The sequence below is a fragment of the Odontomachus brunneus genome, unplaced genomic scaffold (genome assembly GCF_010583005.1).
Source record: "Odontomachus brunneus isolate Ranch 3 - 2012 unplaced genomic scaffold, Obru_v1 Obru_scaffold_082, whole genome shotgun sequence".
Classification (NCBI taxonomy): Eukaryota; Metazoa; Arthropoda; class Insecta; order Hymenoptera; family Formicidae; genus Odontomachus; species Odontomachus brunneus.
In genome coordinates, this window is record NW_022639532.1 from 992,083 (window position 1) to 1,017,842 (window position 25,760).

Consider the following 25,760-nt stretch of genomic DNA (forward strand, 5'->3'; position numbering starts at 1 on the left):
GAGAGAGAGAGAGAGAGAGAGAGAGAGAGAGAGAGAGAGAAGTACCAGACGAGATCGTTCTCGTTAGTTCATTGTTGTCTCGATCTCATCTGCGATTTATGGATCGGAAGGCAGACAGGCAGGCGGACAAACAAGCAGGCAAGGCAGGCAGGCAGGCAGGTGATTACTATTAATCGGCCATAATTCGCGACGGAAAGGCAACTCTAGAGATCTGTCAGGGAGCAGACGGAGCGCTGCTCGGGACATCTGACGTCACAGGCAAATTCGAGACGGTGGTGTAATTAACAGGATATACATCCCCCGCCGTCCTGCCTCTCATCCCTCTCACGCACGCCGATCGGCTCCTTCAAAGGGAAGGATCCTGTTACTGTTACTGTCGGGAGCAGATCCCGCTAATGCCACCGAGAAGACGTCGGTTCGTGCGCCATCGGGGATCTCGCTTATTAATCCACGGCGTCTTAGCCGCTCGGAGACCCGCGCGGTAATTGCTACTGATGATAACGACAACGATAATAATAATAATAATAATAATAATAATAATGACGATAAGACAGAGGAACCTCCGATCGCATCTGTTTCTCTCTAGGTATATAATATATATTTCTATACTACAGACACAAAGATTTCTGATCAACTGGAGATCTCGTCAACTCGAACGGAATTCTAACTTTAACCGGAATTCTGGTTCGTTCATATTTCACCAAATATTTGGTTAATCCAACCAAACTATTTTTTGTTATGTGTTTATTATTGGTGTTTGCGTTTCAGATACCTAGAAGAGTCGCGGAATGTGCGTTCTTTCTTGCAAGCTCCCAGCAATCAGGATATAACATACAAAAGGAGGAGCGTTTTCGTCACTTGGACAACAAAAATATATTCTTGAAGTTAGGCTTCAAGAAACATGCAAAGTTCGACGTTATGCGGTTTTCTCGTTTCCATGCAAGATATTCCGGGAGAGTGTCTTATCTTTTTTCCGCGAGCTTTACAGAATACTTCCTTGAACGAACGAGTCATCCTGAATAATCAGAGACGAGGTTGCGACTCCGAAATTTTATTAGCGTCGTGATAAATTCACGAGCTCGGTGCGAAGTTAAATACGATACAAATTACACGCGACGCGCTCGTCGCTGCGGCGGCGATGAAATTACAGACGACGAATTAGACGGCTGAGGTCACCAACAACGGAGGCGACCGAGGCGAAAGAACGCGCGGAAGGCAACGCGCGGAAAGGAGGCGCGCCTTTCGACATCGCCCCTCGCGGAATAAAATCGGAGATTTTCGATAGAATGCATTTTAATGCGACGGCATTTGCATAATCGCCGGAATTCGCGAGCGCGCGCACGCGAATCGCACGTGATGCAGCTGAGTAAAGAAGAGAAGCGTACCTCCTCCCGTTCACCACCCTCTGGAAATCCCCTTCTCTCTTTCCCTCTCTCTCTCTCTCTCTCTCTCTCTCTCTCTCTCTATCTATCTATCTATCTTCCTCTCATTTACTCACTCACTTCTTCTCCCGTTATTCTTTCATTCGTTAGAATAATAGGGAAAATTCGCGGAATCGTGAAATCCCGTTGTGGATATTGTCGAGCTTCATCGGGGGCAAATCGAAGTAAGTAAGTAAGTAACGAAGTGTCACCGATATCAGAATAGAATTCGCCCCGAAACTGTACAATATAAACTCGGTTGTAAATAAACGATTTTCTCACTTTCTATCGAAATCGAAGTCGAAATTGAAATTAAAGTCGCAACGATTTAAGTTGTCACAGTTAAAACACACCGCTGATATATGCATGCATAGTAACCGGTATATAAATATAATCGATACATAAATACTGGTATATAAATATGTAAAAATCACTTCTCAAAATAATGTTCTCTTACAGGGATGCCGATAACATTATCGACTTGATAACATTATCGACAAACTATTGACCTCTTTCTGCGAAATGTATATATTGGTTGCACAAAGTGGCAAATTTTGCTTTTACACATTAAAAGTACATGCAAAAGCGAATAGGAGCATTGTTGAGAACAATATGCGAGAGAAAAGCAGTAAAAGGTTTCAAAGTAGACATCTCGAGCTGTCAGTCGATGTAAATATTTCCCTGATACAAAAGGTATGCAGTTTGTGCTCATCGAACGGATGTGTTTGCTCCACTCAAAATAATTTCAAAGTAGACTACTGTACCTTTACGACTTAAATATAGAGAAGCTTAAAAATATATACGAAAAGTTTGCAGAAATATTTCCATATATTCATGATCAAATTTTCCGTTAAATACCGGTAAAACAAAGCAACACGCATTTGTATAAGGTCTACATATGTATAAGAAACACGTAAAAGAAACAGCGTGTTAGTAATGATCGTCTCTACGTTATCGGCATTTCTCGAGGTCGTTTACTTTGGCATCCTCTTAATTTACAACAAATTCTTTCTCTCACAAAATACCACATTCTGCACCGTTATCTCAGCCACTGTCAAATCCGATTACTGCACATACATATATCAGCGGTGGTTTTCAATTCTGACAGCTTGAAGCGTTGCGACTTCATTCGGTGGAGAGAGTGAAAATTATTTAGTGACTGAATCTAAATTCATTACTTGGTAGATTCGTGAATGTAATTTCTGTCTGTCAAAAGTATAGAATAAAATCGTACAGGATCTTCGCGAGAGAGATATCTCGGACGCAATGAGCGAGACCGCTAATAGTCAGGCAGTTCCTCATTCATCGATCAGAATAATCGACAATCTCGTGGAAAACTGCAGAATTTCTGGCCATGCTATGCTATGCAATGCATCGACTAGTTCTAAGTGCGCGGTTGTCTTCCTCGAATAAGACTAGATCTGAAAGTTGCAATAATGGTGTCTCGATTTAGCGACGTCATCGTCGCCGCAGACGTGCGACATTTTAATTTGTCAACGGCGCGCGCGCGAAAATAGTCTCGACTCGACGAGGTAACGGTTGCAATCACGATGAATAATGCAACAATCATTCCCGTGATCCGATCATAAAAAATGAACGTCGAGTTTGCTACCCAATCTCGCTTATCTGACAGTTTGCAGCTATTCCGTTTGAAATAACAGTGCGGCAATGCGACTCCAGAGCAGTTGCAGTTTATTTCGAGCGCGGCTGATATTAAGTCTCGAAACAGAATAACAAAGTTGATTTTTTTGGTCAGCTTTTATTTCACTTTAGAGTATAATTTTAGTCAAAGTAAGACTGCCGTAATCCTCATAAAAGATATTCGTGTAAGTACCAAGTATAACACTATAACAATGTTATAATTACGGGGCGCTTTTAATTGTGTCAATCAGTACGTCGCGCTATTTTGCCGGGAAAGGCGACAAATATCTTCGACTCTCCCTCGTTATTCTCGCCCGGTTGCTGTTGTCCTTTGACGTTTGTTCGCGATTAGCGGTGGCGAAAGTTCCCCGCCCGACGCGGCATCGCGAACTTTCCCGAGTTGTGCGAAAGATTGCCGACCAATTTCGTCGACTTGACTTACTTCTCCTCCTCGTCTCGCGATTCTTGAAATTTGTTTACGCTGGAAAATCGCTGACGTCTGTCTACGCTGCACTGGAAGCGCACAAAGTTCGCCTTTTAGTGCGACAACAGTTCTGATCTCTTCTTTCTTCCTTTTCCCTTGTTTCCTTTTCAAACGGAATACGAGTTTCACAGGAAAATTGTTAAAATAATCCTGAGACGAATTGTAGTGAATTATGAACGTATTGGAACACACCACGAGATAAGTCCTGTTCATTATTGCTTCGCGATACTATCTCTCGGGACGAAAATGAGGTTTCTTTTTCCAGATGAATAAATATCGCGTGAAGGTTTTCTTCTCCGCGATCTCACGCGGCAGTCTTTTCGCAAAGTCATCGTCGTCGATTTCGCGAAAGCGCGTCTTTTTCCCGATGAAAATATCTACGTACGCACGGACCAAAGAATCGATAGGTTGCGCGCGATTCTATGTGGAGGAGGCGGCGAGCTTTCTTCCAAGATCACATCCATTCAAGCCGCCCTGCAGACGACGGCAAGAAGAGAGTCGAGAGGATTTGCGAAAGGGACGAAGAGATCGCGTTAAAAGTTGACATATGAACCGAAGAACTCCGTGCGCTGGAATAAACGCATATGTCCTCTATTCCAGTTCTACCATTTTTTCCCCGTATCCATCATATGTGTGTAGTTGCGGCGTAATGACGATTCCCGCGCTGATAAAGCATATTTTCGCTCTTCATGCGCGCGCGTTTAAAAAAAAAGTTTCACCCGACAAATACTCGATAAAATATAATAATTGTATAAGTGGAACAAGCGGACATTAACGTATCATTTCTTTTTCTCTCTAAATATATTTTTTACAAAAATAAAAAATGTAGTACAAACTGTGTATCTATCAGTTATACAGAATACATATATTTCTGCTTTTTTATTATTTATTCTAGCCTTATCGGAAACATAAGGCTTCTTTAGCAACAATTTTTATTTACAAAAAAATGCATTCTTCCTTTCTTTTAATAACAATAAACATGTAAAATTTTAAATATTAATTTCGAAGATATTATCATTTTTATCTGTTATTAATTATAGATAATACAAAAGGTATGAAAAGGAACAACTATTTATTTGCACGTGTGATTTGATCACTGTGTGTAAGTCACTTTTCTTAGCAAATCACAGAACAAAGTCATCTGAACCCAGTTTTCTAACGGGGGTCGGAACAAATGCCTACATTGAAAAAAGAACATTTATTAATGCTGTCCAAAATGGCATATTAAGTTGCTCATACAGACCTTCACGAATCTTTTGCCGCACGGTTCGCTTTTGCGCAGGATCTCATCCGTGAACTCGCAACCTAAGTAGTTATCATACCAATCAGTTCTCTAAAAAAAAAAAGAGTAATGATTGCAGACTTCCATGTCGCGGCACAAGTATATATACGCTGTCACAATACTAATATTATAATTATTGATTGATCAATTACTCACTATTTTTCGGGGTTTTTCTTCTTTATTCTTATCACTTTTCTCTATCCTCACTTCTTTCGTTCCCTTATATATTTGAAAAAAATATAAAAAAATATATACAATAGTTATATATTACTAAATATAATAATTTGACTACATTAAAGTATATAGTGGGCTAATAAGATTATATTAATCAATTCATGCAAACTAAAATCCTGTGGTAACTCTTATTAGCTCACAACATACTTTAATGTAGTCGAATATTTTTAAGAACCTTATTTCTAAGGATTTGTTATAATATAACAATTATTATTAAGTTATTACTTACCATTTTTCGCGACTTTTCTTCCCTTTCTTTATCTCCCTTGTTTTCGTCGATTACTTTTTTATCACGTTTATCTTGATGTTTTAATTTTAAGTTTGGAGTCTCTTCAACTCTGGAACAGTCTTTTTCCAACGACTTTTCCGTCACTCGATCTGTACAGATGTTGTCTTTACCACCAACATTGATCTTCTCTATCGATACAATACGTGGCCCCTTTGAGCTCTTCCAGCTTTCACTCTCATCCTCGACATTCTGATTAGTTGAATTATTCTTTTCGAGAAGAGGATTGCGCTTTTCAAAACTCAAGTTCTTTCTTTTTAGTGACAAATTATGTTTTTTAAATGTCGTATTATTATCTTCAAGTAACAGATCCTCTTTCTCAAAGATTAAATTACGTTTTTCGGGAACAGAGTTATTCGTTTTCTCCAAAATAATTTCTTCTTGTTGTTTAGCTTCAACATCTACTTGCAATAAATTTTTCACGCGACACTCATTTCCTACACTGAAATCATCCACGCTACTTTTGTCCCAAGATTCAGGAATAACTCGAGGGTTTCTGGTGCTACTCCGAGAGAAATTGTCATTCGCGACATTTTTGTTTAAAGTTTTGTCTAAGGAATCGCAAGTTTCCGGAATAATTCGGGGTTGTTTGGTGGCCGTGCTGGAAAAGATACAGGCAATACCGCTTCCGTTCTTGCTGTTCCCGGGAATATCTCTCTCCTTACTTTCGGGACGTGCTCTTTTTGAGATATCACTGTCAAACGGCGAGTCGAGAGTTTCGGGAATAATTCGTTGCTGTTCGTTACTTTCGTGTTTTCTCTTATTACTTGTCAACGGCACATCCTGTGTGTCTTCAACAATCACCAAACCAGAGGGGGAGAACGTTTGCGTGCTCGATTTAAGAAGTGTGCCGAAGTCAAATGTAGGATTGCAAAATCTCTCGGTGGAGCAGTTCAGAATGGCAAGTGGGATTTCTGAGTCGGAGATCATTCTGCGCTTGAGCACACTCAGTTTGTGATCTACAAGATGGATATATTGCATATTACGATGGAGTTATAATATTGACGTTTTGATAATTGATACAGGATTATTTTACGACCACTTCTATCACTTACGAATGATCGGATAATCTGTTGCGATAGTTTGAACTGTGAATTGCGAGGAATCATTGGCAGGCTGTTGTATAATAACAGCATTCTTGGCCATCAGATCCCGAGGTGTCAAAGGCTTCTTTGTAGGATATATACACGATCTTCCGCCTAAAACATGATTCCAATTTTAAGCTACTAAAAAAACATCGAATAATAATAAGAACACAGACATCGAGAGTTTCATATTTCATGTTAGTAATTTCTTGTTTATTTGCTATTTTAAGAGCAGAAAAGTCCATTAAAATTAATTACCTGCCGCGTAAATTATACAATTGTACGAAGCATATTGTTTCGCGCAGAAGTGCACGAAAAACAGGCCGCAAAATAGCGTCTTGCGTTCTTCCTTAGGTAAGAATAATTTCGAACTAGCTTGCAGCCAATTCTCATTTACAGTAGGTAGAAAATCACTGATTTTAGGCAATTCTTTGGTTTTCTCCACAGCTTCCATTACTGCTTCCCAATATGCAATGGTGACAATTGTTTTGGCAGAGGCTAATGCACAAGCCAACTGCATAAAGTGCATATAAAAGAAAAAGATTATTGAAGAGAAGGTTCAATCATTAATTTTTTAAATATATTTATGAAATCTTACTTTTGTAGTGAACAAAAACTGCTTAGGCACTGTCAGGTGTGTGCAGGAAACATTCCAGCTGTCAGATAGTGTACCTCCAAGATTCGTCATAATGCTCTTCAATTTGGCTGCTTCTTCTTTGTTCAAACTCGATGTCACAACCACAAAGGAATGATATGTCACACTGCAATGGCAGAATTTGTAGAAAAATTCTCAACAAATAAACCATCTTAAGCTTACATGAAGATACTGTGTTTTAGGCCAAATTGCACTTTGTCATCAGGTTTTAGAACAAACTTTTCATCTTTAGGCAATCTTTTCTTCTCTTCATTTCGCAAAATATATGTTCCGTACTTGGATACATCACATATAACACATTTATATTGCAGCTAAAGAAAATTTCAACATTTTAAAAAATATATTTAAAGAAATACATGATTACAAGTAGATAAGATCAGATTTACTTCAGATTCTTCACAAGGTTCTATCGAAACAACTGCATGAAGCCTGCTTATTGTGCTATCATTTTTAATCTGGATGTTGCTTATAGATTTGCCAAAAGATACTTTATGTTCTGGCAGAATATAAATGCAACGACCTAAAATAAAGTAAAAAGTTTGTATTATATGTAGTGATTAGATTCTATCAATTTTAGATTATTCAGATTTAATACTTGATGATTAACACTCTCAATACCTTGGTATTCTTCAAGACACCACATATTGACAATAATCGGTTACAAATTAATAAGTATTACGTTATGTTGTAATTTTAACAATTTGTTCTTCTCTAAAAGTTGGTCACTCTAACCTAATTGAAAATAAACATCACTCCCCATCATATTACAATACATAAATTTCTGTTTGTTAAATTAGAAACAATAATGATTTGACTCGATTCTTGACTATTAAAATTAGAAATCGTTAGATTTTTTGAATTCAATAACTATGGATAACAAGAATGATTAATCCGATATTAAGCCATTAAGTAATTATTCGAAAATAAAATCTCTGATTAAACATATAATCACCAAATTTGAAAATGAAAATGTATTCTGACTTGCTTTTAAATCATAAAAGTTCATAACAAAAGAACGTTTTGAAATACAACTTTACATGTGGAATGAAGATCACATAGGGTGTTTCGTTAATACCTCTCCGAATCATTTTCCTAGAATAGAAATAAGTTATAAACATCACCATCTACTACTATTATGTGATTTATGACAACCCAAAGCTACCTAAGGCTGATATTTCACGTGTCGTACGACACGTGAAATAGCACCCTAATGCTGTCGGGTAGGACGCGATTGACCATAGTACGATTGACGCAGTTGTAATAATTGGTTCGACCTGATAATTCACTAGATAATTCTTTGCATCGGTTGGTTGTGTCCAATCGTACCGTGGTCAATCGGGACGCTCTCGTCCAATCGCACCGTGGTTAAACGGGTGTCACTCTAGGGCCAGTATTCATAGTCCGATCTTATATTTAAGATCTTCTTAAGTACTGTCTTAAGATGTCATGAACCAAACACAGAGCCGTATTCGCATCTTAAGACTATTTAAGACGGTCTTGAAATAAGATTCGACTATGAATACGGGCTATGTATATTATGTCTATGATCTCTTTCTACATGTACATGTTGGCTTCACTTTTCTGGTCGTATGGTCGCGGGGTTCATGTATATTCATAGGGTGCGGTCCAACAACCGTTACAAATGCTGCGTAGTGTTTCTCCCTCTTGTTCTATTCCTCAGATTCGAATGAAGAAAGAGTGAAGTACAAACGCTACAAAGCATTTGCAGCGCCTGCTGGACCGTATTTATAGTCGTAACAGATAACACATAAGGCATAAAATATATATATCACGACCAATCACGACTCGATTTTGTTTATGATTACGGATACGGATATGTTTACGGACAATTGGACCCGCATCTTAACGGTTTATTATAGAGTTTGGCCACGAGGAAACAACTTTTGACTGGTCTATGTTTTATTAAATTCCACACAGTATCCAATCACAGTACTCCTATTTCGATAAAATCACAGTCGTGGCCAAACTCTGGTTAGAGCAGAGGTGTAGCCAAAGGGGGCTGAGGGGGCTGCAGCCTCTCCCCCGAAATTAATTTTCTGGGTTACGCTAATATCATGTTCGACTGATTCTGGGTTAACCCATTCTGGGTTATTCAGCCTACGTTTATTGGTCGAACAAATACTTATAAGCTTTATGATTGGCTAGTAGAGACTTTTGACGTCATTAATCGCTCTCGGAACGATTAACTCAGGGCCAGTCGAACACGCTATAAGTATGAAAAAATTTTTTTTGAATGACCTTTTTTTCTCGTCAAAAATAAAAAGTGCAGTCTCCCCCGAAACTTTTTTCTGACTATGTCACTGGCTTAGAGTAACTCTAGTCGATTGGAAACTTCTAATCAATGAAAGAAGAGGGATCTTATATGTAAGATCGTTTTAAGTTCATCTGCAGATGTTTCATAGCCAATAGAACAATTTGTATAGTATCTGAAGATGGATTTAAAACAAATTTAATTCTCTAGTGTGGGCTGCATCTAGGAATTATAGTCATAAACGTAAATTCCTACAGCTTCTAGTTTTAAATAGTTATATTTAGCAATTTACTAGATAGGAACATATTTCATGCGCAATTCAGTGTGAAAAAGTGTATTGTGTCATGTAAATTCCACTATTACGCGCACTCAGTTTTTGTTAGACGATTATCTTTACACCTCGATCGAGGTGAGACTGAACTTCTCTACCAATTCAGCTATCACCCACGACAATTAAAACACTCGTTTGTTTCACTCCGACTACAGATACTACTGCAATCGACCTGACCATTGCTGAAACAAATGAAATTCGCACTACGATCATCGAGAATAGTCATTTCGGGTTTGCGTTGTTATCAACGAAGCTTCTCGGTACAGAAGGACGATGATAAGCAGGAAGTTGGAGAAAACAACTCGAAGGAAGCTCCAGTTGACGATCTGGCAGAACCAACAAACTGTTGTATGTCAGGATGCGCGAACTGTGTGTGGATTCAATACGCAGAACGATTGAGCAGCACAATCGACAGCACGTCAGATGTAAACTTGCAGACAGCTATTTTGGAACGAGTGCAAGACCCCAATATGAAGGCATTTCTTATGATGGAACTGCGTTGCCGGAAGTTGATAAAGTAGCGTTCTATAATATTTCATAACCAAATGTGCAAGTATATAAAATTAATTATATACCATTGTCGGGAAATTTAAAAACTCGGCAAAAAAAGAAAAAAATATCAATTTTTTGTAGAGTAAAGGTAGCGAGAATAAAAAAAACTGAAGTTAAAATCTAACAGAGTACAAGATACAACGATAATAAATAATGACAATAATAAAAAATAATGAATAATGAAAATTGAGAAATAAAGAAAATAAAAAATCGATGCCATAGAAGTAAAATGATAGCAACAGAAATAATTATTTATCGTATGTTAGGATACGAAATATAAATAGGATGCAGTAAATATATGAAAAATATATCCTTGTAAATATTTTATACACACACCTAAAATGTAAATATATGTAAATATATGTAATGTACAGTACGTTACAAATGTTGCTATATTGTGTGTGTATACTTTGCGCGTGAACACCGACGTTGCATATTTTTTGAGCGTCATCCAAACGAGAATAAAATAGATTCTTACAAGAATAGTTCCCTTCTCTCTATCTCTTTTTGCTTCACTCTTTTCTCTCTCTTTCTTTCTCTTAGTCGCAGTTTAAATTTAATCTCTCGATCTGTGACCACATCTTTCTCCCCTGCGATTGATATCTGTCGGTAACGGAGACTCGGAACAGATATTAAAACAGTTGAAAGAAATACAGGAGAAGAATTGCACGTGTTGAAAGATCGATATACAGGGAAACGAACATTAAATCACAGAAGAAGAAATATAGATCAAGGAAAAATAAACTTATTACATTTGTGCAGACTATTTTAACTCGTTGAGCTATAATTTGAATTACAGATTGAAGCAATCGCAATTAAACGTGTCTACAATCTTCGATGTATTGCTTCCAGCTACGAAAGATTGCGCGATTACCTCTTCACTTGGTTTCCCAGGTGGAAATCACAAAAAATTGCAATGTCGTCAAAATGATGTCAAGATGAGAAGATAATTGAAGAACCTCACTTTTTAATCATGATTCGATTATTTTCTCGTTATTTTGACATCATCGTGATTTGTTTGGGTCGCGCGTTCGAACTTTTGTTTATCGATTGGCAACCCTACTGAAAAATTTCTATTGAGATCTCAATTGTAATATCACATAAAACAAATGAGACCTCATATAGAAAATTTTTTGGAAGTTTCATTTTAGATCTGAATAGAAATTGTTCAGTGGGGAACACCTGGCTTTTCTGATCTTCCTTAGCTTTCAGTTTGCGGTTTCTCAAAATCCAAATAACTATCGCAATCTCGCAAATGGATTCGTTGAACCACTGACGAAATCGAGCGGAAACCAGGCCGTCGATAAAACGGCGCGGCAATCTTATCCGCGCCGCGCGCGTCACGTTCTTCCTTCGCGGTGCGCGTATGCGAACGCTTTCGCATTCGCCCACACGCGGGGACTTGCGATTTATTTCTCGCTCGTGGGGCGCGATACACTCGTGTCGCCGCAATCTCGGCGGAGCATCGCGGTCGAGCGCGTGAAATGATCGCCGTCGTCGCCGACGAGGATCGATAGATCCTCGCGGGATTTGACCCGTGCCGGCTGCTCGAGGAGCGCGGCAGAGCAGTGCGCCGTATGTGGAGACCGAAAAAATCTCACGAGTGCAATTATCATCGTCGCCAAGCTCCTTCCTTCGTTGGCGAGCCTTTCTTTTGATCTTCGTCCACTGCAGTGCCGAGTGAGTGACGAAAGCCGACTACGAAACGCGATGGTGATAAAAGAAGGAGAACTGATAAGGTGACGGTTCGCGCTGCGAAGCCAAGGAGGAGTTCAGTGTCGCATGCTAAAGGACGAAAACGTGAAGTAAATTAAGTCTCGGAGATAATGGATTGATTGAAATGATTGACATTGATTATAGTCATTAATTCATTGATCGACCTGCGACAAATTGCTCAATGGTTTTATCTTTCACGCGTTCATCGATATAACATATGTTAACTTGTTATTATTTAATACCGTATTATTAAACTGTACTTGCACGGCACTCTCGCGTTCATATAAAAGCAATAGATAAAAAGAAGTAAGGAAGAGTACATAGGATTAATATCAAAACTGCCGGGCGTATATTATTAAATTGCCCGTCGGAGCGGTTTATTAAATTAATTGAAGCACATAAATCTGTTGTAGGAATTTGTTATCCGACATGTTAAAAATCAATTGTCAGATAGTACATTTGATTCAATTACTGTCGAATCGGATCGCAAGAGAACTTCGAATAAGTTCGAATTCTCGGATACTTCGGAGAAAGGAGAGGCAAAATGGAAAAACCCACCGAGTGGGTGTCGGGCGCGCATAAACACGCGCTTTAAAGGCAACAGGTGGCACGTGCGTGCGTGAGTTCAGACACATAGAAGATACAGACACAATTCGCAGAAACCCCATGATCTCTGTGAATCCGCGGGCAGTTGTTTGCAAATAATCGCGAAAGATTAAACAAACTCGTCATTAATTTCACGGCGAGTGCGATAAGTCATGCCGGCACCTCCCCGCGCTTTTCGCGTTCATCTCCCGACAAAACACCCCTCAATGCATCAACATTCCTTCGCGAAACTCCATTGTCGTCTCGCGCAAGTCCAGATCGGCCGAGTCATTCAGAAAAATATACATCGGGAAAAAATGCTGGTAAATTTATTTGTGGGATGCGAAGCTTATTTCTGGAGTAAAACATTTCTGTGGAGGGCTAAGCTTATTTTTGTGAAAAAAATTATATTCTGCAAATAAGTTTTCAATATTTTTTCTCTCAATGCAGTGCAAGAGTCTTGTGGGAAAGAAAGAAGACCTTTTCGGTCGTCCGAATAGACTCGTCTGATCGACGACGGCCACATTAATGATCGTCGCCATTAAATTGGAGCCAGACGGGGCTGAGGATGACAAGTCGGGGTAAGGCAGTGGTCCACGAGGACGCAGCGGACGATCCCTCGGCCACGAATTCACCTTTGGGTCAGTTATTGGTGCACTCGTCGATGCCGGCGGCTGCGGTCGCTGTGAAGTTTTGCGGCGAGGATTCCGCGGAAGAAACGGCCGAAACTGTAAGTCCAAGGAAACACGACCTCTTCAGCACGTTCAAGAGAAGAGCCTTCAGCAGGATTAGCTTCAAGGGCGAATCGGGTCCGCTGTTGAATAGGTGAGAATGTGTGAAATCGCAGCAATTTTCGTAGGAAAATTCGTGTGAAAGTTAAACTTTCGAAGAACCGCGAGATCCGAAAAAATAGGGAAATTTAGCTTCAATAATGTTAGCTTATTGTAGTTTCTTCCTAGTTTCGCACGCCTTATCGCAGTTGTGTTTAGCGTCGGACACTTTTGTGCAAATAATTGCCGTTTAATTGACATCGATTAGCGACCATTACGCGGTTAAATACAGTAATAGTCGCAATTATGAGTTACATCCGTAATTCGGCCTGTGTGTTAACTTATCGCGAAAATTCTTAGGATGAAAAACTACGACGCCAAGTCAGTCGGTTTATCGCACTTGAGTCGCTTGGAACCAAAAGTACTTAAGTAAATAATCAAACAATGAAAGAGCAAATCACGAAGATGCTGTCGCGTCTCTATTTGTTTCTGTAAGTCAACATGAACAGTGTTTTTATTTTCTATAAGGAATATATAAAGTGTGTTAACAGTGATATTCGTAAAGTTTGAAATGCAAAAGTTACTTGAACAGTTTCTCTTTCTTTTTTAACGTGAAACAGTGAGAGGTTTTCTTAATCCTGCGAAAGCGGTCGTGTCAAGATATGTTCAACATCGCATGATAACAGAATGCTCAAGGTTATAGAAAGCCAGAAATGAAATGATCAATTTAAACATTTATACCAAGCGTATTTTATCGTCGTGCCAGACGAGCAGCAAATTTATGGCTTGTCTCTTTGCGTTTTATAGTTCACACTTTCTGATCATGATACACACGCACACGTGCACACGCTCCCGTATACAGAAAGAGAAAGAGGGACAGAGAGAGAGAGAGAGAGGGGACGGTTTATACAAGTGTTGATGTACAAGTGAACAGAGGACAAGATCCATTTGACGCTGCAAACATTTCGAAGCGCCGTATGGACCGCGTCGAAAATTGTTTGTTACATGATTGTGCATGATAATGCACAAGTTTTCTTTAATTAATATTTAAAAATCCATGTGATCATTTGTAAAATGGTACAAGACTTTTTTATTAAGTTTGATCTAATATATAAGTATACAACAGCTGACGGCGTCGCTACAGCTCATCTTCAATTAAAATTTTTAATTAATATCTTACTGCCATTGCGAATATTGCAAAACGGTATGGGATTTTTATGTTCACTTCAATTCGTTCCCACAAAAATTTTGAAGGAGAATCTAGGACATCCTGTATATATAAATTGATATAAATTGTATATTTTGTATTCTGACTCGTACATATTGACATATCATAAACAACATCGTTAATTCCACTTTCGAAATGTCGAAAAATAAACGCAATACTAGCCTCTCTATATGTAAATATCTATGACGTATGTTGCATAAGCGAATTCCAATAGGAAAACGATAAGCTATCGTTTCCGTGTGTGATACCCGACGAGGACATCGCGCAAGCAGCTCGTTCGTTAATTCGCTCGTTAACGCAAGTTTCTTCCAACGAAGAACGTTAATACACTGTAATACTAGAAGACAGTGAATATCCTCACAGCAGTTCAGAATTATAGAAAGATATACTAATTAAAGATAAAAGAGAAACGATAACGATAAAAAGTAACTGAAGATTATAAAAGTAAACGAACAAATAAATAAATAAAATAATATATGACTAAATAAATATTCGCGCTCTACTATAATCAAATAAATAAGCAAATAAAGCAAACGACGGACCGCGGATTATTAGACATTTATTTACTGACTAACTATTACTTCGAAAATACGCCCGACGACGTAAAATTCGCATCACAATACGCGTTTTACACGCGGGACACGCCGAAAATAGCGACAGGCGACTGCTATTTCCAAAGCAGCAATTGCCGGAAATCTTTATTCCTCTCCCTCCCCTGTACGAAAATAGATGCACCTTAATCGCGAGTGTCGAATGTATGCGCTCTTCGCGCGCCAAGGGTAACCTCGGAGTGTATTGAAATTTTTACGACCAAACAATATCATTCTAGAAAAAAATTAATTTCATCGTCAAACGAACAATTTATCGTGACTTTATACTCGCCACTTGCAATGTGTTACATTATCATCTTTAGATCTACTAATATTATTGAAATTGAACAAAATAGTCTGCTCTGTGACTGATCATAGTTGTATACGCAAGACTGCTACAATTTAGCGAGTCGAAAGAAAGAAAGCAAATCGAGGGAGTCAGTTGCGTTATTTCGATCTAATTGATCTTGCAAATTAAAAGTTTGGACCGACGAGGCTCTCTTCTTCGTGAAACGGTTCAACGGCGCAATTCGTGCCAAAGTGACACGCGCGAAGACAAAGGGGAGAAGACGTTCTTGGCTGGCCCCAGCCGAAAGTGTATCCGCAGTGCCCGGTTAGCCTCGTTACGTTAACGAGCGGTCTTAATTAGCCGCGTTCACTGCACCTGTCTCACGGCAAATCATTCGATCGCGAAGCAATCGATAAGTAATCCATCAAACCGACCGACCGACCGCCCCGCGCGCGATAAGTCTGACTTTTGCCCTGCCTTTGTGACTGATATAGCTCATCCTTTTTGACGACTCGGCTGACGTGCGAGTTGTCAAACACACAGTGCGCGCGTGCACAATGATAAATGATAATTATTCGTAATAATAGTCTAGCGAGCAAATAAAAGGCAATCTCTCGTTCAATTGCTTTCTTCAAAACAATTGTTTCGAACGTATTGTCTGAAAAATATCGCGTACACTGTATGTTACTTTGAACCCCTGTCTCAATTGATCATAATTATACAAGCATGATCCAGCTCATAAAATTATAACGAAGTAAGACAGTCGTTTCCAAAAGTTTTTGTTATCAACATGTAATCGTCTTTCTACATAACATATACGTTCTTTGTGTATGTCTTATGTAATTATACGTCCTTCTACATAAAACAAAAAAGCATCCAAGCCCTACGGATGCCTAAAGTTAATTAAAAGGCAGTTTTTGTTTTCTACTGGCCGCGTCCCCATATTTACTCACTTTCTTAGCCCTTTGGAGCACAGTGGTTCACCGTGAAATCATCTGTTAGAACCAAATCGTAACTTCAGACATAGTGATATCGCAACGAAACCCAGCCTGTGCGCAGTAATACACTCTACCGGTTTTTTGTGTTACTCGTAGTATTCGCTTCAGTTTGCGCGTTTTATAAAAAAAGGAAAAAATTAATTTCAGAAGGAATGATCTCTTGGATCGTCACTCTAGACACGTGACATGAATATCTCATTATAATCTTGAAGATTCTGTGCTTCAAAGGGTTGAGAGCTAAGCTTGTACCCAAAAATACCTTTAGAAAAGAAAAAATGCTTCGAAGTGTTATCTACATTTTTTAAATAAAATTTTCAGTTTCATTTTTCTCAAAACATACTTCACGCGGATCATTTTTCCAACAACCACGGTCGATTGTTACTCTCCGCGAATTTTTGGACGCGACAGATGGAGACGGCGACGTCGTCGGGACGACGGCGCGCCTCGGATGCTGCGACGCTCCATCGTCCGGGCGAGATGGTCGGTGGGCTGTCGGGGCTGCGACGAGCAATTTCGCAAGTGTCCACGATGGTCGTGAAGGCGACGACTTCCGGCGAGGCGGCTTGGCGCGAAGAGTTGCTCAAGTATATAACCGCCGTCCCGACCGCTCCTCTCTTCTCTCTGAAAGAAATAATCGGGAATGGTCGCCGATCATAGCCTCGCCGACTCGCTCTGAAATCACTTTGTCAATTTGCACAAAATCAATGCTTATTTCTCTGCCATTCTCTGTGCTTTCCTCGCTTTTTCGTGTCTTTCAAAACACGACGACACGTGAAGCTTTTATTTAACGTCACCTTAATATAGGAAAGCATCGGAATTTATTGTCGAAATATCGGCGTGCTGTGCGTGCGAGGCGTATTTTTCGTTTCGAAAGAGCCACCCACGCGTCGTCAAGGCGGGAAAGTGTCCGCGATTGTGGCAACTAGCGGCGATGAACGTAATGGCATAAGCACAACGAATTACCATCGCTGGAAGATCGCATCGGGCTGATTCAGCCAGCGGTTCGCCATTCGCCGAGTAAAATCGCGCGATATATTTTAGACCTCGTTTGTGAACTCATTGCCAATTATTCGCTAAAAAAATATTCAAGTATCGAAATAGGACGCGATAAATACAGTGAGATTGCATCTGTCCCGTCTTATTTGTACGTGCTCGTATCGCAATGTGTCTGAAGTGATACAGAATTATTCGAGGGGAAGGCTGCTTTCACAATTATATCACCATCGGTGGCAGTGATTTCGAAATCTCTCGGATTAGTCATTTGGTTTTGCCGGTCGAGCGAAACATCGTCTAATAGCTGTCGGTACAGTGTTCTAAATTTGCACGAATTTCGTGTCTTTCAACCCTGACATATTGACCCGCGATGTAAAAATAGATTGAGCGGTGATTTTAAATAGCGTTCACGAGTATTTCGCAAGGGTACACCACTGGAAAGTCATCGCCAACGCCATTCACTTGAAGTATTCCGGGAATTTATGCATAAATAAATTGATAAGGTACACCATATATGTAAAAATATATTATAAATCTAAAGAAGTATACGTAAAAGAGAAATAAGAAAATATCGAATAATGAAATTTCTAGAGAAAAATATAATGAATTTAGATTGTAATTTTTATCTCACATACGTTTGTGTTAAATTTAATTAATTTCTTCTTTCTCTCTCTCTCTTTCCATTAAGAACTTTTTATATTGCCAATCTGTGGTATTTATATGGAAAGGGTTGCCTGAATTTTTAAGATAAATGAGCTGCTGTTTCCTCGGCAATGGATAACGGTGCAGAGTTCAAAGGCGTGGAGTTCTCTCAAATCGTCTCGCTGAAAGCTCTGCCTTTGATCTCCAAATTTCCGCGAGACGATGCTAAGAGATTGTGTAATCATGTCTATAAACACACACATACACACAATTTTGACAACTGTAATTTTGTTCTAAAACTGTCGAAATTATTTTCAGCGATTTCACCCAGTCTAACGCGCTGGGCAACAATATATATACTATGCGAATAAATAATATATTCGAACGACTTGACTTCGTAACGTTTCGTCTTGACTTTGTAGCGGAGAATCAGTCAGTTTCGGAATTAATGCTGTCTAATCTTTTTTTCAAGGTACCGCCAGACTAGATTCAGTTCCAGAAGGGTTCGAAAAAGGGTTGTCTTCAAGCATGGCGACTGCAACGTCGTGCAGGGGAACGTTGCCAAGCGACGTCGGCGATATCTTCAGGTGAGTTGTTTCCTCTGCATTAAATGCAGAAGAGGATAGTTATATTACAAATTCAAAAATCTGGTTTCTCTATTTTAAGTCTTTCGCTGCATATTTCTCGCGATAAGAATCACATATAATAAAATACAATCGAATCGTAGGACATCTTCACGACGCTGGTGGACGCACAGTGGCGATGGACGTTGTTGGTGTTCTCTATGAATTTCCTGTTATCTTGGCTGGGCTTCGCGCTTATATGGTGGCTGATCGCCTACAGCCACGGTGACTTGGAGCCTCATTTCACTAATCAAAACTTCACGCCCTGTGTCGAAGATATCCGCAGTTTCACCAGCTGCTTCTTATTTTCTGTCGAGACGCAGCACACAATTGGGTTAATTATATACTTTACGTTGTTATTTTATCCGCGTGCTAATATTGTATTACAAATTCCTTATGAAGATATGAATGATGCAGGTACGGAGCGAAACACATTACAGACGAATGTCCAGAAGCGATCTTCACGCTGTGCATCCAGTCGATGACGGGCGTGATCCTACAAGCGTTCATGGTCGGCATTGTGTTTGCCAAGCTGTCACGACCCAAAAAGCGCACTCAGACCCTTCTGTTTTCGCGCAATGCCGTCATCTGCCAGCGAGACGGCCAGCCCTGCCTCATGTTTCGCGTTGGCGATATGCGCAAGAGTCACATCATTGAAGCCCACGTGCGCGCTCAGATGATCAGGAGAAAGGTACGATAGATTTGAGAGGATCCAGCACAACAGCATTGCGGAATAGCGATAAAGTTTCGGTAATACAAAAGAGGAGACGGTAGTGAGATAATAGTCAGGGCGAGATGATGATAATCACGACCCTGATTCTCTAATCAAACGCGTCTTGTGTCTATCAGGTGTCGAAGGAGGGCGAATTGCTGCCGTTCTTCCAGACAGAGCTGAAGGTCGGCGGCGACGGCGAAGAAGATAAGATCTTCTTCATCTGGCCCACCACAATCGTGCACAAGATCGACCGGAAATCGCCGCTCTACCGAATATCGGCCAGCGACATGCTGCAAGAGCGATTCGAGATCGTCGTGATACTGGAAGGTAAGAACGCTGTTATTTCTCATTGTTAAGAGTATGCATAAAAGATTGACGTACACACGCCATGATATTTGAAATTTGTTAAAATTTGAGAACAATTAGCGACAGTGATAAACTACGAAAAAAGTCTTACAGCAAAAATTATTATTATAGGATTTTGTAGGAGTAGGTCAACATTTCATATGTATTATTATTTATATTTTAGGAACTGAAATACTATTAAAAAATTTGTTATCGTTCCAGCGGATTTTGCTATGTTTCTCAGCAAAACAGATCTTGCCAACAGTCCATTCTGACGGAAAATTTCGTGTAACTAAATGAGAACAAAGTGAAAAATTTGCCGACGAGGGATAATACTTCTATCGTCGTGACAAAAAACATTCGTCTGAACATTCAGTTGCTTTAAAATTCGATTTAGGTATCGACTTTGTAGAAACCTCCTACAGAAATTGTTCCTATCAGCAAGTTTTTCATCCGGCTCTCGGATAACAGAAAATTCAATTACACTAGCGGAGTTGTTTTGTCCATATGCACTACAAGAAACATAGCAAAATTGAAAAAAATGTATACAAAAAGAAATAGAATATTCTCTTTATATGTCGTGAATATTAACAGGAGTGATCGAGTCGACCGGCATGACGACGCAAGCGAGAAGTTCCTATTTACCGTCTGAGATCTTGTGGGGTCACCGGTTCGAGTCTATCATCACGTTCCGCAAAGAGACTGGTGAATACGAGGTCAACTACATGCTCTTCAACAACACCTACGAGGTGGACACGCCGCTCTGCAGCGCCGCCGAACTCGACCGCATCCGCGCGATGCATCATCGCTCGAATACAGGTGCGGTAGACCTGCAGAAGAAATATTCTTACTTGAATCTTTCTGATTAGAGGGAGAATCGTACGGGCTTTTCGTTATTTACTCAATTCCTTTGATAGTAATCAAAGGAATTACACACGTTCTTCGGATGGGAGTGTTCTTAGTTTTTCAAAATGAACGTGGATGAAATTTCTGTTCGCCAGAACGCACCGGTCCAGGTGCATTCTCCAACGAAGCTTCCAGTAGCAGTTGTTCGACCATCAGTTCGAGGCGTTTGAGCTTGAGATCCTCTTCCGGCGATCTACATACACAAACGTCGATGCCGGTGATGGTGTCTACGGCACTTCCAAACCCTATCTCGGTGATAATCACCGATCCAGAAAGTTCCTGTAAACGGAAAAGCGTCACTCTGCATCCTGACGTGCCGCCGTCATTCTACGCTCAAGAAGAGGCGAGTCGTCAATTAATATTAGATAAATAGATACATTAATACAAGAGAGAAAGAGACAGGTACATTTAATTATAATTTTATGTAATTATCCCATCTATGTTTTTACAGACGACAAACAGTATCGAATACGAGAACTCGAAGAATCAAGAAGATTACGAGCATATCCTCGAAGATATTAACGCGAGTTTGATAAAGAACAAGAAGCAGAACGGCACAGAAGTTAGGATACAACGAAATGAATCGAAAACAACGTTAGACTCGAAAAAAAGCGACGCGAGATCGAATTCGATCGTAGAAGAAATACCAGAAAGCGAGACGAGGAAGAATCCATCCTCCAGAAGCAACGTGAATACCGAGTGAGTAAAAACACTTCTCATTCAATTTTTTTAAATAAATCTTTACAGATTTTTCGCGGAATATCTCCTTTCTTAATAATAATCTTCAAAAAAGAATTTTCCTTAAAAGCTCACTATTACTTCGTGTCTCCCTATTGACTTTAACTTTTGTTACAATGAACCATTAAAATAAATGTCTCATTGAGTAAAATTTAGCATTCTATGCTAGCAGATTGGCAGCAGATTCGACCAGAATACCGCAGTAGATCCATCTGTGTCCGCATTAAGTTCTGTCAGAGCCTGCTGACATAACTCGACAGCAGATTGACCAAAAAAATCGTCCTCTGCGGCGTGTTCCGTTTAAATGCATTTAAATGGTTACGGAATGACAGATCCTGCTCGATCTTGGCCTTTAAACTGTCATTATGCTCTGCTAGCGGATCCTGTTGTATTTCTGCTGGCAAGTTGCCAATAAAATTCCCAGCGAACACTGGCCAAAATCTGCTTCTGCAGACATTACTATCTAATGTAGAAGAATCTCCTAAGAATACTTTGTTCTGTTTTGTCCTCGTGCAGACATTGCATGGATTGTTCGGAGACGCAGCATTCTTCCGTTCCGGCGCTCACGAGGTCCAGCCTATACGACGGCCACAAAGTCCAGGATAGTGCCAAGAAGACGAGCTTCCTCCTCGAGGAGGAAGCGAATCGCGATCATTCCCAGAACACATTTTGCCCCACTCACTGAGCACAGGTGAATAACGAAATTCCTTTCTGCCAAGCATGAAACTTAGGCACGCGAGCAACGCAAACAAGCGAACACGCACTCATACACGCTTCAACGGCGTGTTAAACAAGCGGCGAGATTAAGCGATTGACTGGCGTGATAATGAGGCCACTTCCCGGTACTAAGCTAATTCCGCCTATCACTCCCATGACCCCCGGCACTTGATTATCAGTCCGTCTACCATCTCTCTCTTTTTCTCCCGTGCCCTTCAGCCAGTTGCTAACGTCACAGTGTCGAAGGCGAGCACCTCCAGTTCGGCGAGTGCGGCCCATTTCGCTGAAATTTCGACGTTTACAATCCACGTGCAATGCGCGGAGACGCGCGAGTCGTATTAATTATGCACGCATGAGATCCACCACGAAGGCGGACGCCGGGAGTGACATTGATGTCTCGGTGACAATGGCCGACGTCTAGGATGACAGCGCGCGGTCGCGCTGTTAAGAATGGGAAAAGCGTATCACGTTGCCGAGATGAATCGTGGACACACTTCGTCTGTCCTCGGTCTGATGCACTGATTATTCAGCGCCAGGCGCATCGCGAATGGTAATAATCGGCGACACTTTTTGCGTCCGCTTTTTGTTTGAATTTTGTAAAAAAAAAACGGCACCTTCTTCTTTCAAATCTTCTTCATAAATATCAAAGAGAGGAAAAGAAACGGAGACTTTACGTCCATATATATTTATTATTCTTTCTTCACAGCCTGTATAACGTTTATACTTTCAAATATGAGTTTAGTATAATTTGGGAACGAGTTCTTTGACTATGTGTCGTACTTTTGAAGTTGTCGTTTTATGTTTCGTATTAGTGCTCCTCCATATGTTCCATTAGTCGTTGTTTTAAAGTTTGTGATGTTAGAAGAATACTGGCGCACGGCTTAATTGCCATGTAATTCTGCCTGTTTTCGAGTAAATACGAGTGAATGATGACTGTAACGATATCTAAGAAGCCCGCAATAGTTTTGAGACTGAGAGGCAAAAGAGGAAGAGGATCATCGTTACGCGCGAGCCAGGAAGCGCGATAGGATATGTTACACGCCGGGCACAAGGACGCAGCGAGCACGCTGCGCTCTTTAATCGTTAAGGCCCGGATGCTGCGCAATTAGAGGGACTTAAGTCGTACCGAGTGCACTGCGTGACATCTTTGTGGCCCAGTTACGGCAATTTAGGCTGTCTCTACCTGGATTCGCCGACATTTCTGTGAGCGTGAGAACACACATATTCAACAATTTTGAATTTCTTTGGGTGAAAGTGAGTTCTCGCGGACGTTAACGTGTGTACAGTAGTCTCCCTAGGGACACGGGCTTTTCCAAGGAAAAAGTTTAAAGTGTATTTATTAAGTAAATGCGAGACGTGGACTCGATCTCTCGGCAGCGGTGCTTTCGCGTCGATTGTTGATCTCGCGAACGAGTAGGAGGCAGTTGGAAGGTTACTGGAAAGGAAGACAAAGAGGGAGAGAGAGAAAGAGAGAGAGACGTTGAGAGAGACAGAGAGAGAGAGACGTTGAGAGGGGAAGGGAAGATGAGAGAGATCAAACGGATGACGTCACCGAAAAAGCCCGTTGATGCGCCTCTTCTCGCGTCGCGAGAGTGAGGAGTTGACTCCTCGTAGTTCCGCAACGTCGACATATCACACGTATATTACCGTTACGAAGTTTACGAGCGGAAACATCTTCACGTGTTTGTTGTAGTGCGTGCTCGTACGGAGATCGGCGGGTAGTTTGAAAAATTTGGAAACCACGATAACTGGTCGCTTTGGCGCTGAACGCTTTCGCGAGGCGAACATCGTGGTCATGCACGGAATCCATGAAGGTGTGTGCCAATATGTACATGACGTTTCACAGTGAGAGAAACGAGCAACAGTGCGGTGACACAACAGAGATCTAGGAAAAGACAGACAGAAAGAGAGAGAGAGAGAGAGAGAGAGAGAGAGAGAGAGAGAGAAAAAAGAAAGATCCAGAACTCCTTTGAATCCTAATTTCGTGAAATGCACCCTCGAATTAAGTGTAAATCTACCGTTCTTTCCTTTCCCTCTCCGTTGAAAAAGCGCGAGAGTTTTATTTTTTATTTTTAGAATGAGCTCGTTCGGACACGCGAACGTGGAGGATCTATGGATCTGTAAATCTATGTAGAGGGTTAATAACGACTCTCGTGTGCCTTCGCGTGCCCGTCGACACACGTTTCCGGCGCGGGAGGAAACGCGCTCAAACGTTACGCCGCGTTAGATTCCACGTGACCTCAGACCCATTTCGAGTATTTTACTTACTCATTCTTTGTCCGTTTTTCATTCTTAACAACGATAAATGATAGATCACAGAACTGGCGAGAGTTATTTGAAACGATGTGTGCGCATATTCTTAACGGAAATCCCTCTTATCGCGAGCATTTTATATGAACAATGCTTTGCATTCCATCAAATCCTATGTCTTCAGACCGAACTCCGATAATAAAGCCGAAATCCGTTCAATCTTGCGTAGATCTTCATTCCAGAGAACTTTCCACGAGTTTGAATTCTCCCGCCTCTGTCGTGTGCTTATCACGTGACGCCTTCTCACCTTTGAATTTAAATTCCGGTCCGCTCCAAGTTTCCTTTGGCCGCGAGACTTGCAAATCCCAAATAGACCACTGCGCTGAATGACGGATCGCCTGAAACGAGTTTGACGTGCGTGCACTCAATGATTACGGCGTGCGTATTATCCCCGCCCGCGCGCACTAAAGAGGTAAACGCGCTCCATGGTGAGATCTCGCGTGCGAATAGAGCGCGAATCCGAAACAGTCGCGAGCGCGACGCGCGTGCGGTGTGCTCCTAACGTGTCGGAAAAGCGCGGAAAAACGTCAACCGGGAAAGTACACAGCGGTGCTCGCATCACGCCCTTCGCTCGCTTGAAACTTTACTCGAACGTAATTGATCTTGCAGGCTCAAAGGGGGACCGGGACCTGGGAAGACCGAGCGATGTCGGATGATCGGCGGCCAACTTCGAACGGAGATCACGGCATCTCTAACTAATTGGAAGAAGGAAGCGAAGACAGACCCAAGTCGAGGATTAATCGAGGACGAGGAAAGAGACGATGATCGAGAGAATCAACATGGGTCGGTCCGCGTAAGGGTCGACCTTAACAACCAGAGTCTGAAGCAGAGATCGAGTAAAGAGAAGTGAAGGAAATCAGAGGAAAGAAGTGAAGTGAAGAAGAAGATACGAAGAAAAGCAGCTGCCGGCATGGATTCCAAATCGACGTGGTTCACCTCTTGAGGTGGCGGACGGTGAGGATGGAGGAGCCGTCGCAGAAACTTTTCCGCCTGCCGGGAACTATCGAGGAAGAGGAGGAAGATGAGAGGACGCAAGGCCGGCCGTCGAGGGAAGTTCTGGAGAGTGCGGCGCGAGCGGAATCGCCTCTGTTGGGGCAGAAGGTCGTCGCGAGCAGCACTCTCTCCGGCTTGCCCAGGAACGTCACCCTCGTCCGGGTTAGCACGCAGAGCAGCAGCATCGCCGGCGGAGTCTGTCGGCAGGATTCGACCAGGTGAGGCTCTCTGATTCTTGGCGCGATTCCAGACCCGATCATTTGAATAATCGTTACGGAGTCCTTCCCATGCATTTTTAATGACGAGAGAGAGAGAGAGAGAGAGAGAGAGAGAGAGAGAGAGAGAGAGAGAGAGAGAGA

At 41.1% G+C, this 25,760-nt stretch overlaps 5 protein-coding genes across 18 annotated transcripts in view; 4 read left to right on the forward strand and 1 right to left on the reverse strand.

Annotated features, from left to right (window-relative positions):
• LOC116847761 (extracellular serine/threonine protein CG31145) overlaps window positions 1-4,928 on the forward strand; it is an 80,648-nt gene extending 75,720 nt beyond the window's left edge. The window contains exon 8 of the mRNA XM_032823106.1: window positions 769-4,928. The gene's annotated coding sequence lies outside the window, so the exon portion shown is untranslated. The remainder of the gene's footprint in view (window positions 1-768) is intronic.
• Window positions 4,329-8,175, reverse strand: LOC116847763 (nibrin). Of its 3 annotated transcripts, none has more exons than XM_032823109.1 (11): window positions 8,126-8,175; window positions 7,707-7,820; window positions 7,475-7,608; window positions 7,251-7,399; window positions 7,032-7,194; window positions 6,692-6,947; window positions 6,404-6,547; window positions 5,292-6,307; window positions 4,985-5,047; window positions 4,790-4,879; window positions 4,329-4,724 (listed from the first exon to the last, which is right to left on the reverse strand). In XM_032823109.1, the coding sequence occupies exons 2-11, from the start codon at window positions 7,729-7,731 to the stop codon at window positions 4,671-4,673; spliced, it is 2,094 nt and encodes a 697-aa protein (XP_032679000.1). In that variant the 5' UTR covers window positions 7,732-7,820; window positions 8,126-8,175; the 3' UTR covers window positions 4,329-4,670. The 3 variants fall into 3 exon arrangements, with proteins under 3 accessions (XP_032679000.1, XP_032679001.1, XP_032679002.1); XM_032823110.1 differs by having other exon boundaries at window positions 8,041-8,161; XM_032823111.1 differs by lacking the exon at window positions 8,126-8,175 and adding an exon at window positions 8,074-8,115.
• A 1,479-nt stretch (window positions 8,176-9,654) lies between these two features.
• On the forward strand, window positions 9,655-10,300 carry LOC116847680 (oxidoreductase-like domain-containing protein 1). The gene is made up of 2 exons (XM_032822928.1): window positions 9,655-9,769; window positions 9,847-10,300. The coding sequence occupies exon 2, from the start codon at window positions 9,883-9,885 to the stop codon at window positions 10,210-10,212; it is 330 nt and encodes a 109-aa protein (XP_032678819.1). The 5' UTR covers window positions 9,655-9,769; window positions 9,847-9,882; the 3' UTR covers window positions 10,213-10,300.
• Window positions 10,301-11,652: 1,352 nt separating this feature from the next.
• LOC116847633 (G protein-activated inward rectifier potassium channel 3-like) lies at window positions 11,653-25,292 on the forward strand. 12 transcript variants are annotated; one of them, XM_032822808.1, is made up of 10 exons: window positions 11,653-12,867; window positions 12,995-13,369; window positions 18,527-18,641; window positions 18,782-19,011; window positions 19,095-19,368; window positions 19,527-19,719; window positions 20,332-20,556; window positions 20,739-20,986; window positions 21,095-21,342; window positions 25,018-25,292. In XM_032822808.1, exons 2-10 carry the CDS (start codon window positions 13,113-13,115, stop codon window positions 25,256-25,258), a joined length of 2,031 nt encoding a protein of 676 aa, XP_032678699.1. In that variant the 5' UTR covers window positions 11,653-12,867; window positions 12,995-13,112; the 3' UTR covers window positions 25,259-25,292. The 12 variants fall into 12 exon arrangements, with proteins under 12 accessions (XP_032678699.1, XP_032678701.1, XP_032678702.1 ...); XM_032822810.1 differs by having other exon boundaries at window positions 11,653-12,578; XM_032822811.1 differs by having other exon boundaries at window positions 11,653-12,570.
• A 43-nt stretch (window positions 25,293-25,335) lies between these two features.
• LOC116847632 overlaps window positions 25,336-25,760 on the forward strand; it is a 13,557-nt gene continuing 13,132 nt past the window's right edge. Inside the window, exon 1 of the mRNA XM_032822802.1 lies at window positions 25,336-25,619. Coding sequence (XP_032678693.1) covers window positions 25,369-25,619 — 251 coding nt within the window. The 5' untranslated portion in view covers window positions 25,336-25,368. The remainder of the gene's footprint in view (window positions 25,620-25,760) is intronic.

Bases quoted from the DNA above. Each gene is read 5' to 3' on its own strand.
- LOC116847680 (XM_032822928.1), top strand. From the start codon at position 9,883: ATGAAATTCGCACTACGATCATCGAGAATAGTCATTTCGGGTTTGCGT.
- LOC116847763 (XM_032823109.1), bottom strand. From the start codon at position 7,731: ATGTGGTGTCTTGAAGAATACCAAG. The intron at 6,308-6,403 runs GTAAGTGATAGA...TCCATCTTGTAG, and splicing joins AACAGATTATCCGATCATTC to ATCACAAACTGAGTGTGCTC. The intron at 4,880-4,984 runs GTGAGTAATTGA...TTTTTTTTTTAG, and splicing joins AAGAAAAACCCCGAAAAATA to AGAACTGATTGGTATGATAA.
- LOC116847633 (XM_032822808.1), top strand. From the start codon at position 13,113: ATGACAAGTCGGGGTAAGGCAGTGGTCCACGAGGACGCAGCGGACGAT. The intron at 19,720-20,331 runs GTAAGAACGCTG...GAATATTAACAG, and splicing joins GATCGTCGTGATACTGGAAG to GAGTGATCGAGTCGACCGGC. The intron at 20,557-20,738 runs GTGCGGTAGACC...TCTGTTCGCCAG, and splicing joins GCATCATCGCTCGAATACAG to AACGCACCGGTCCAGGTGCA.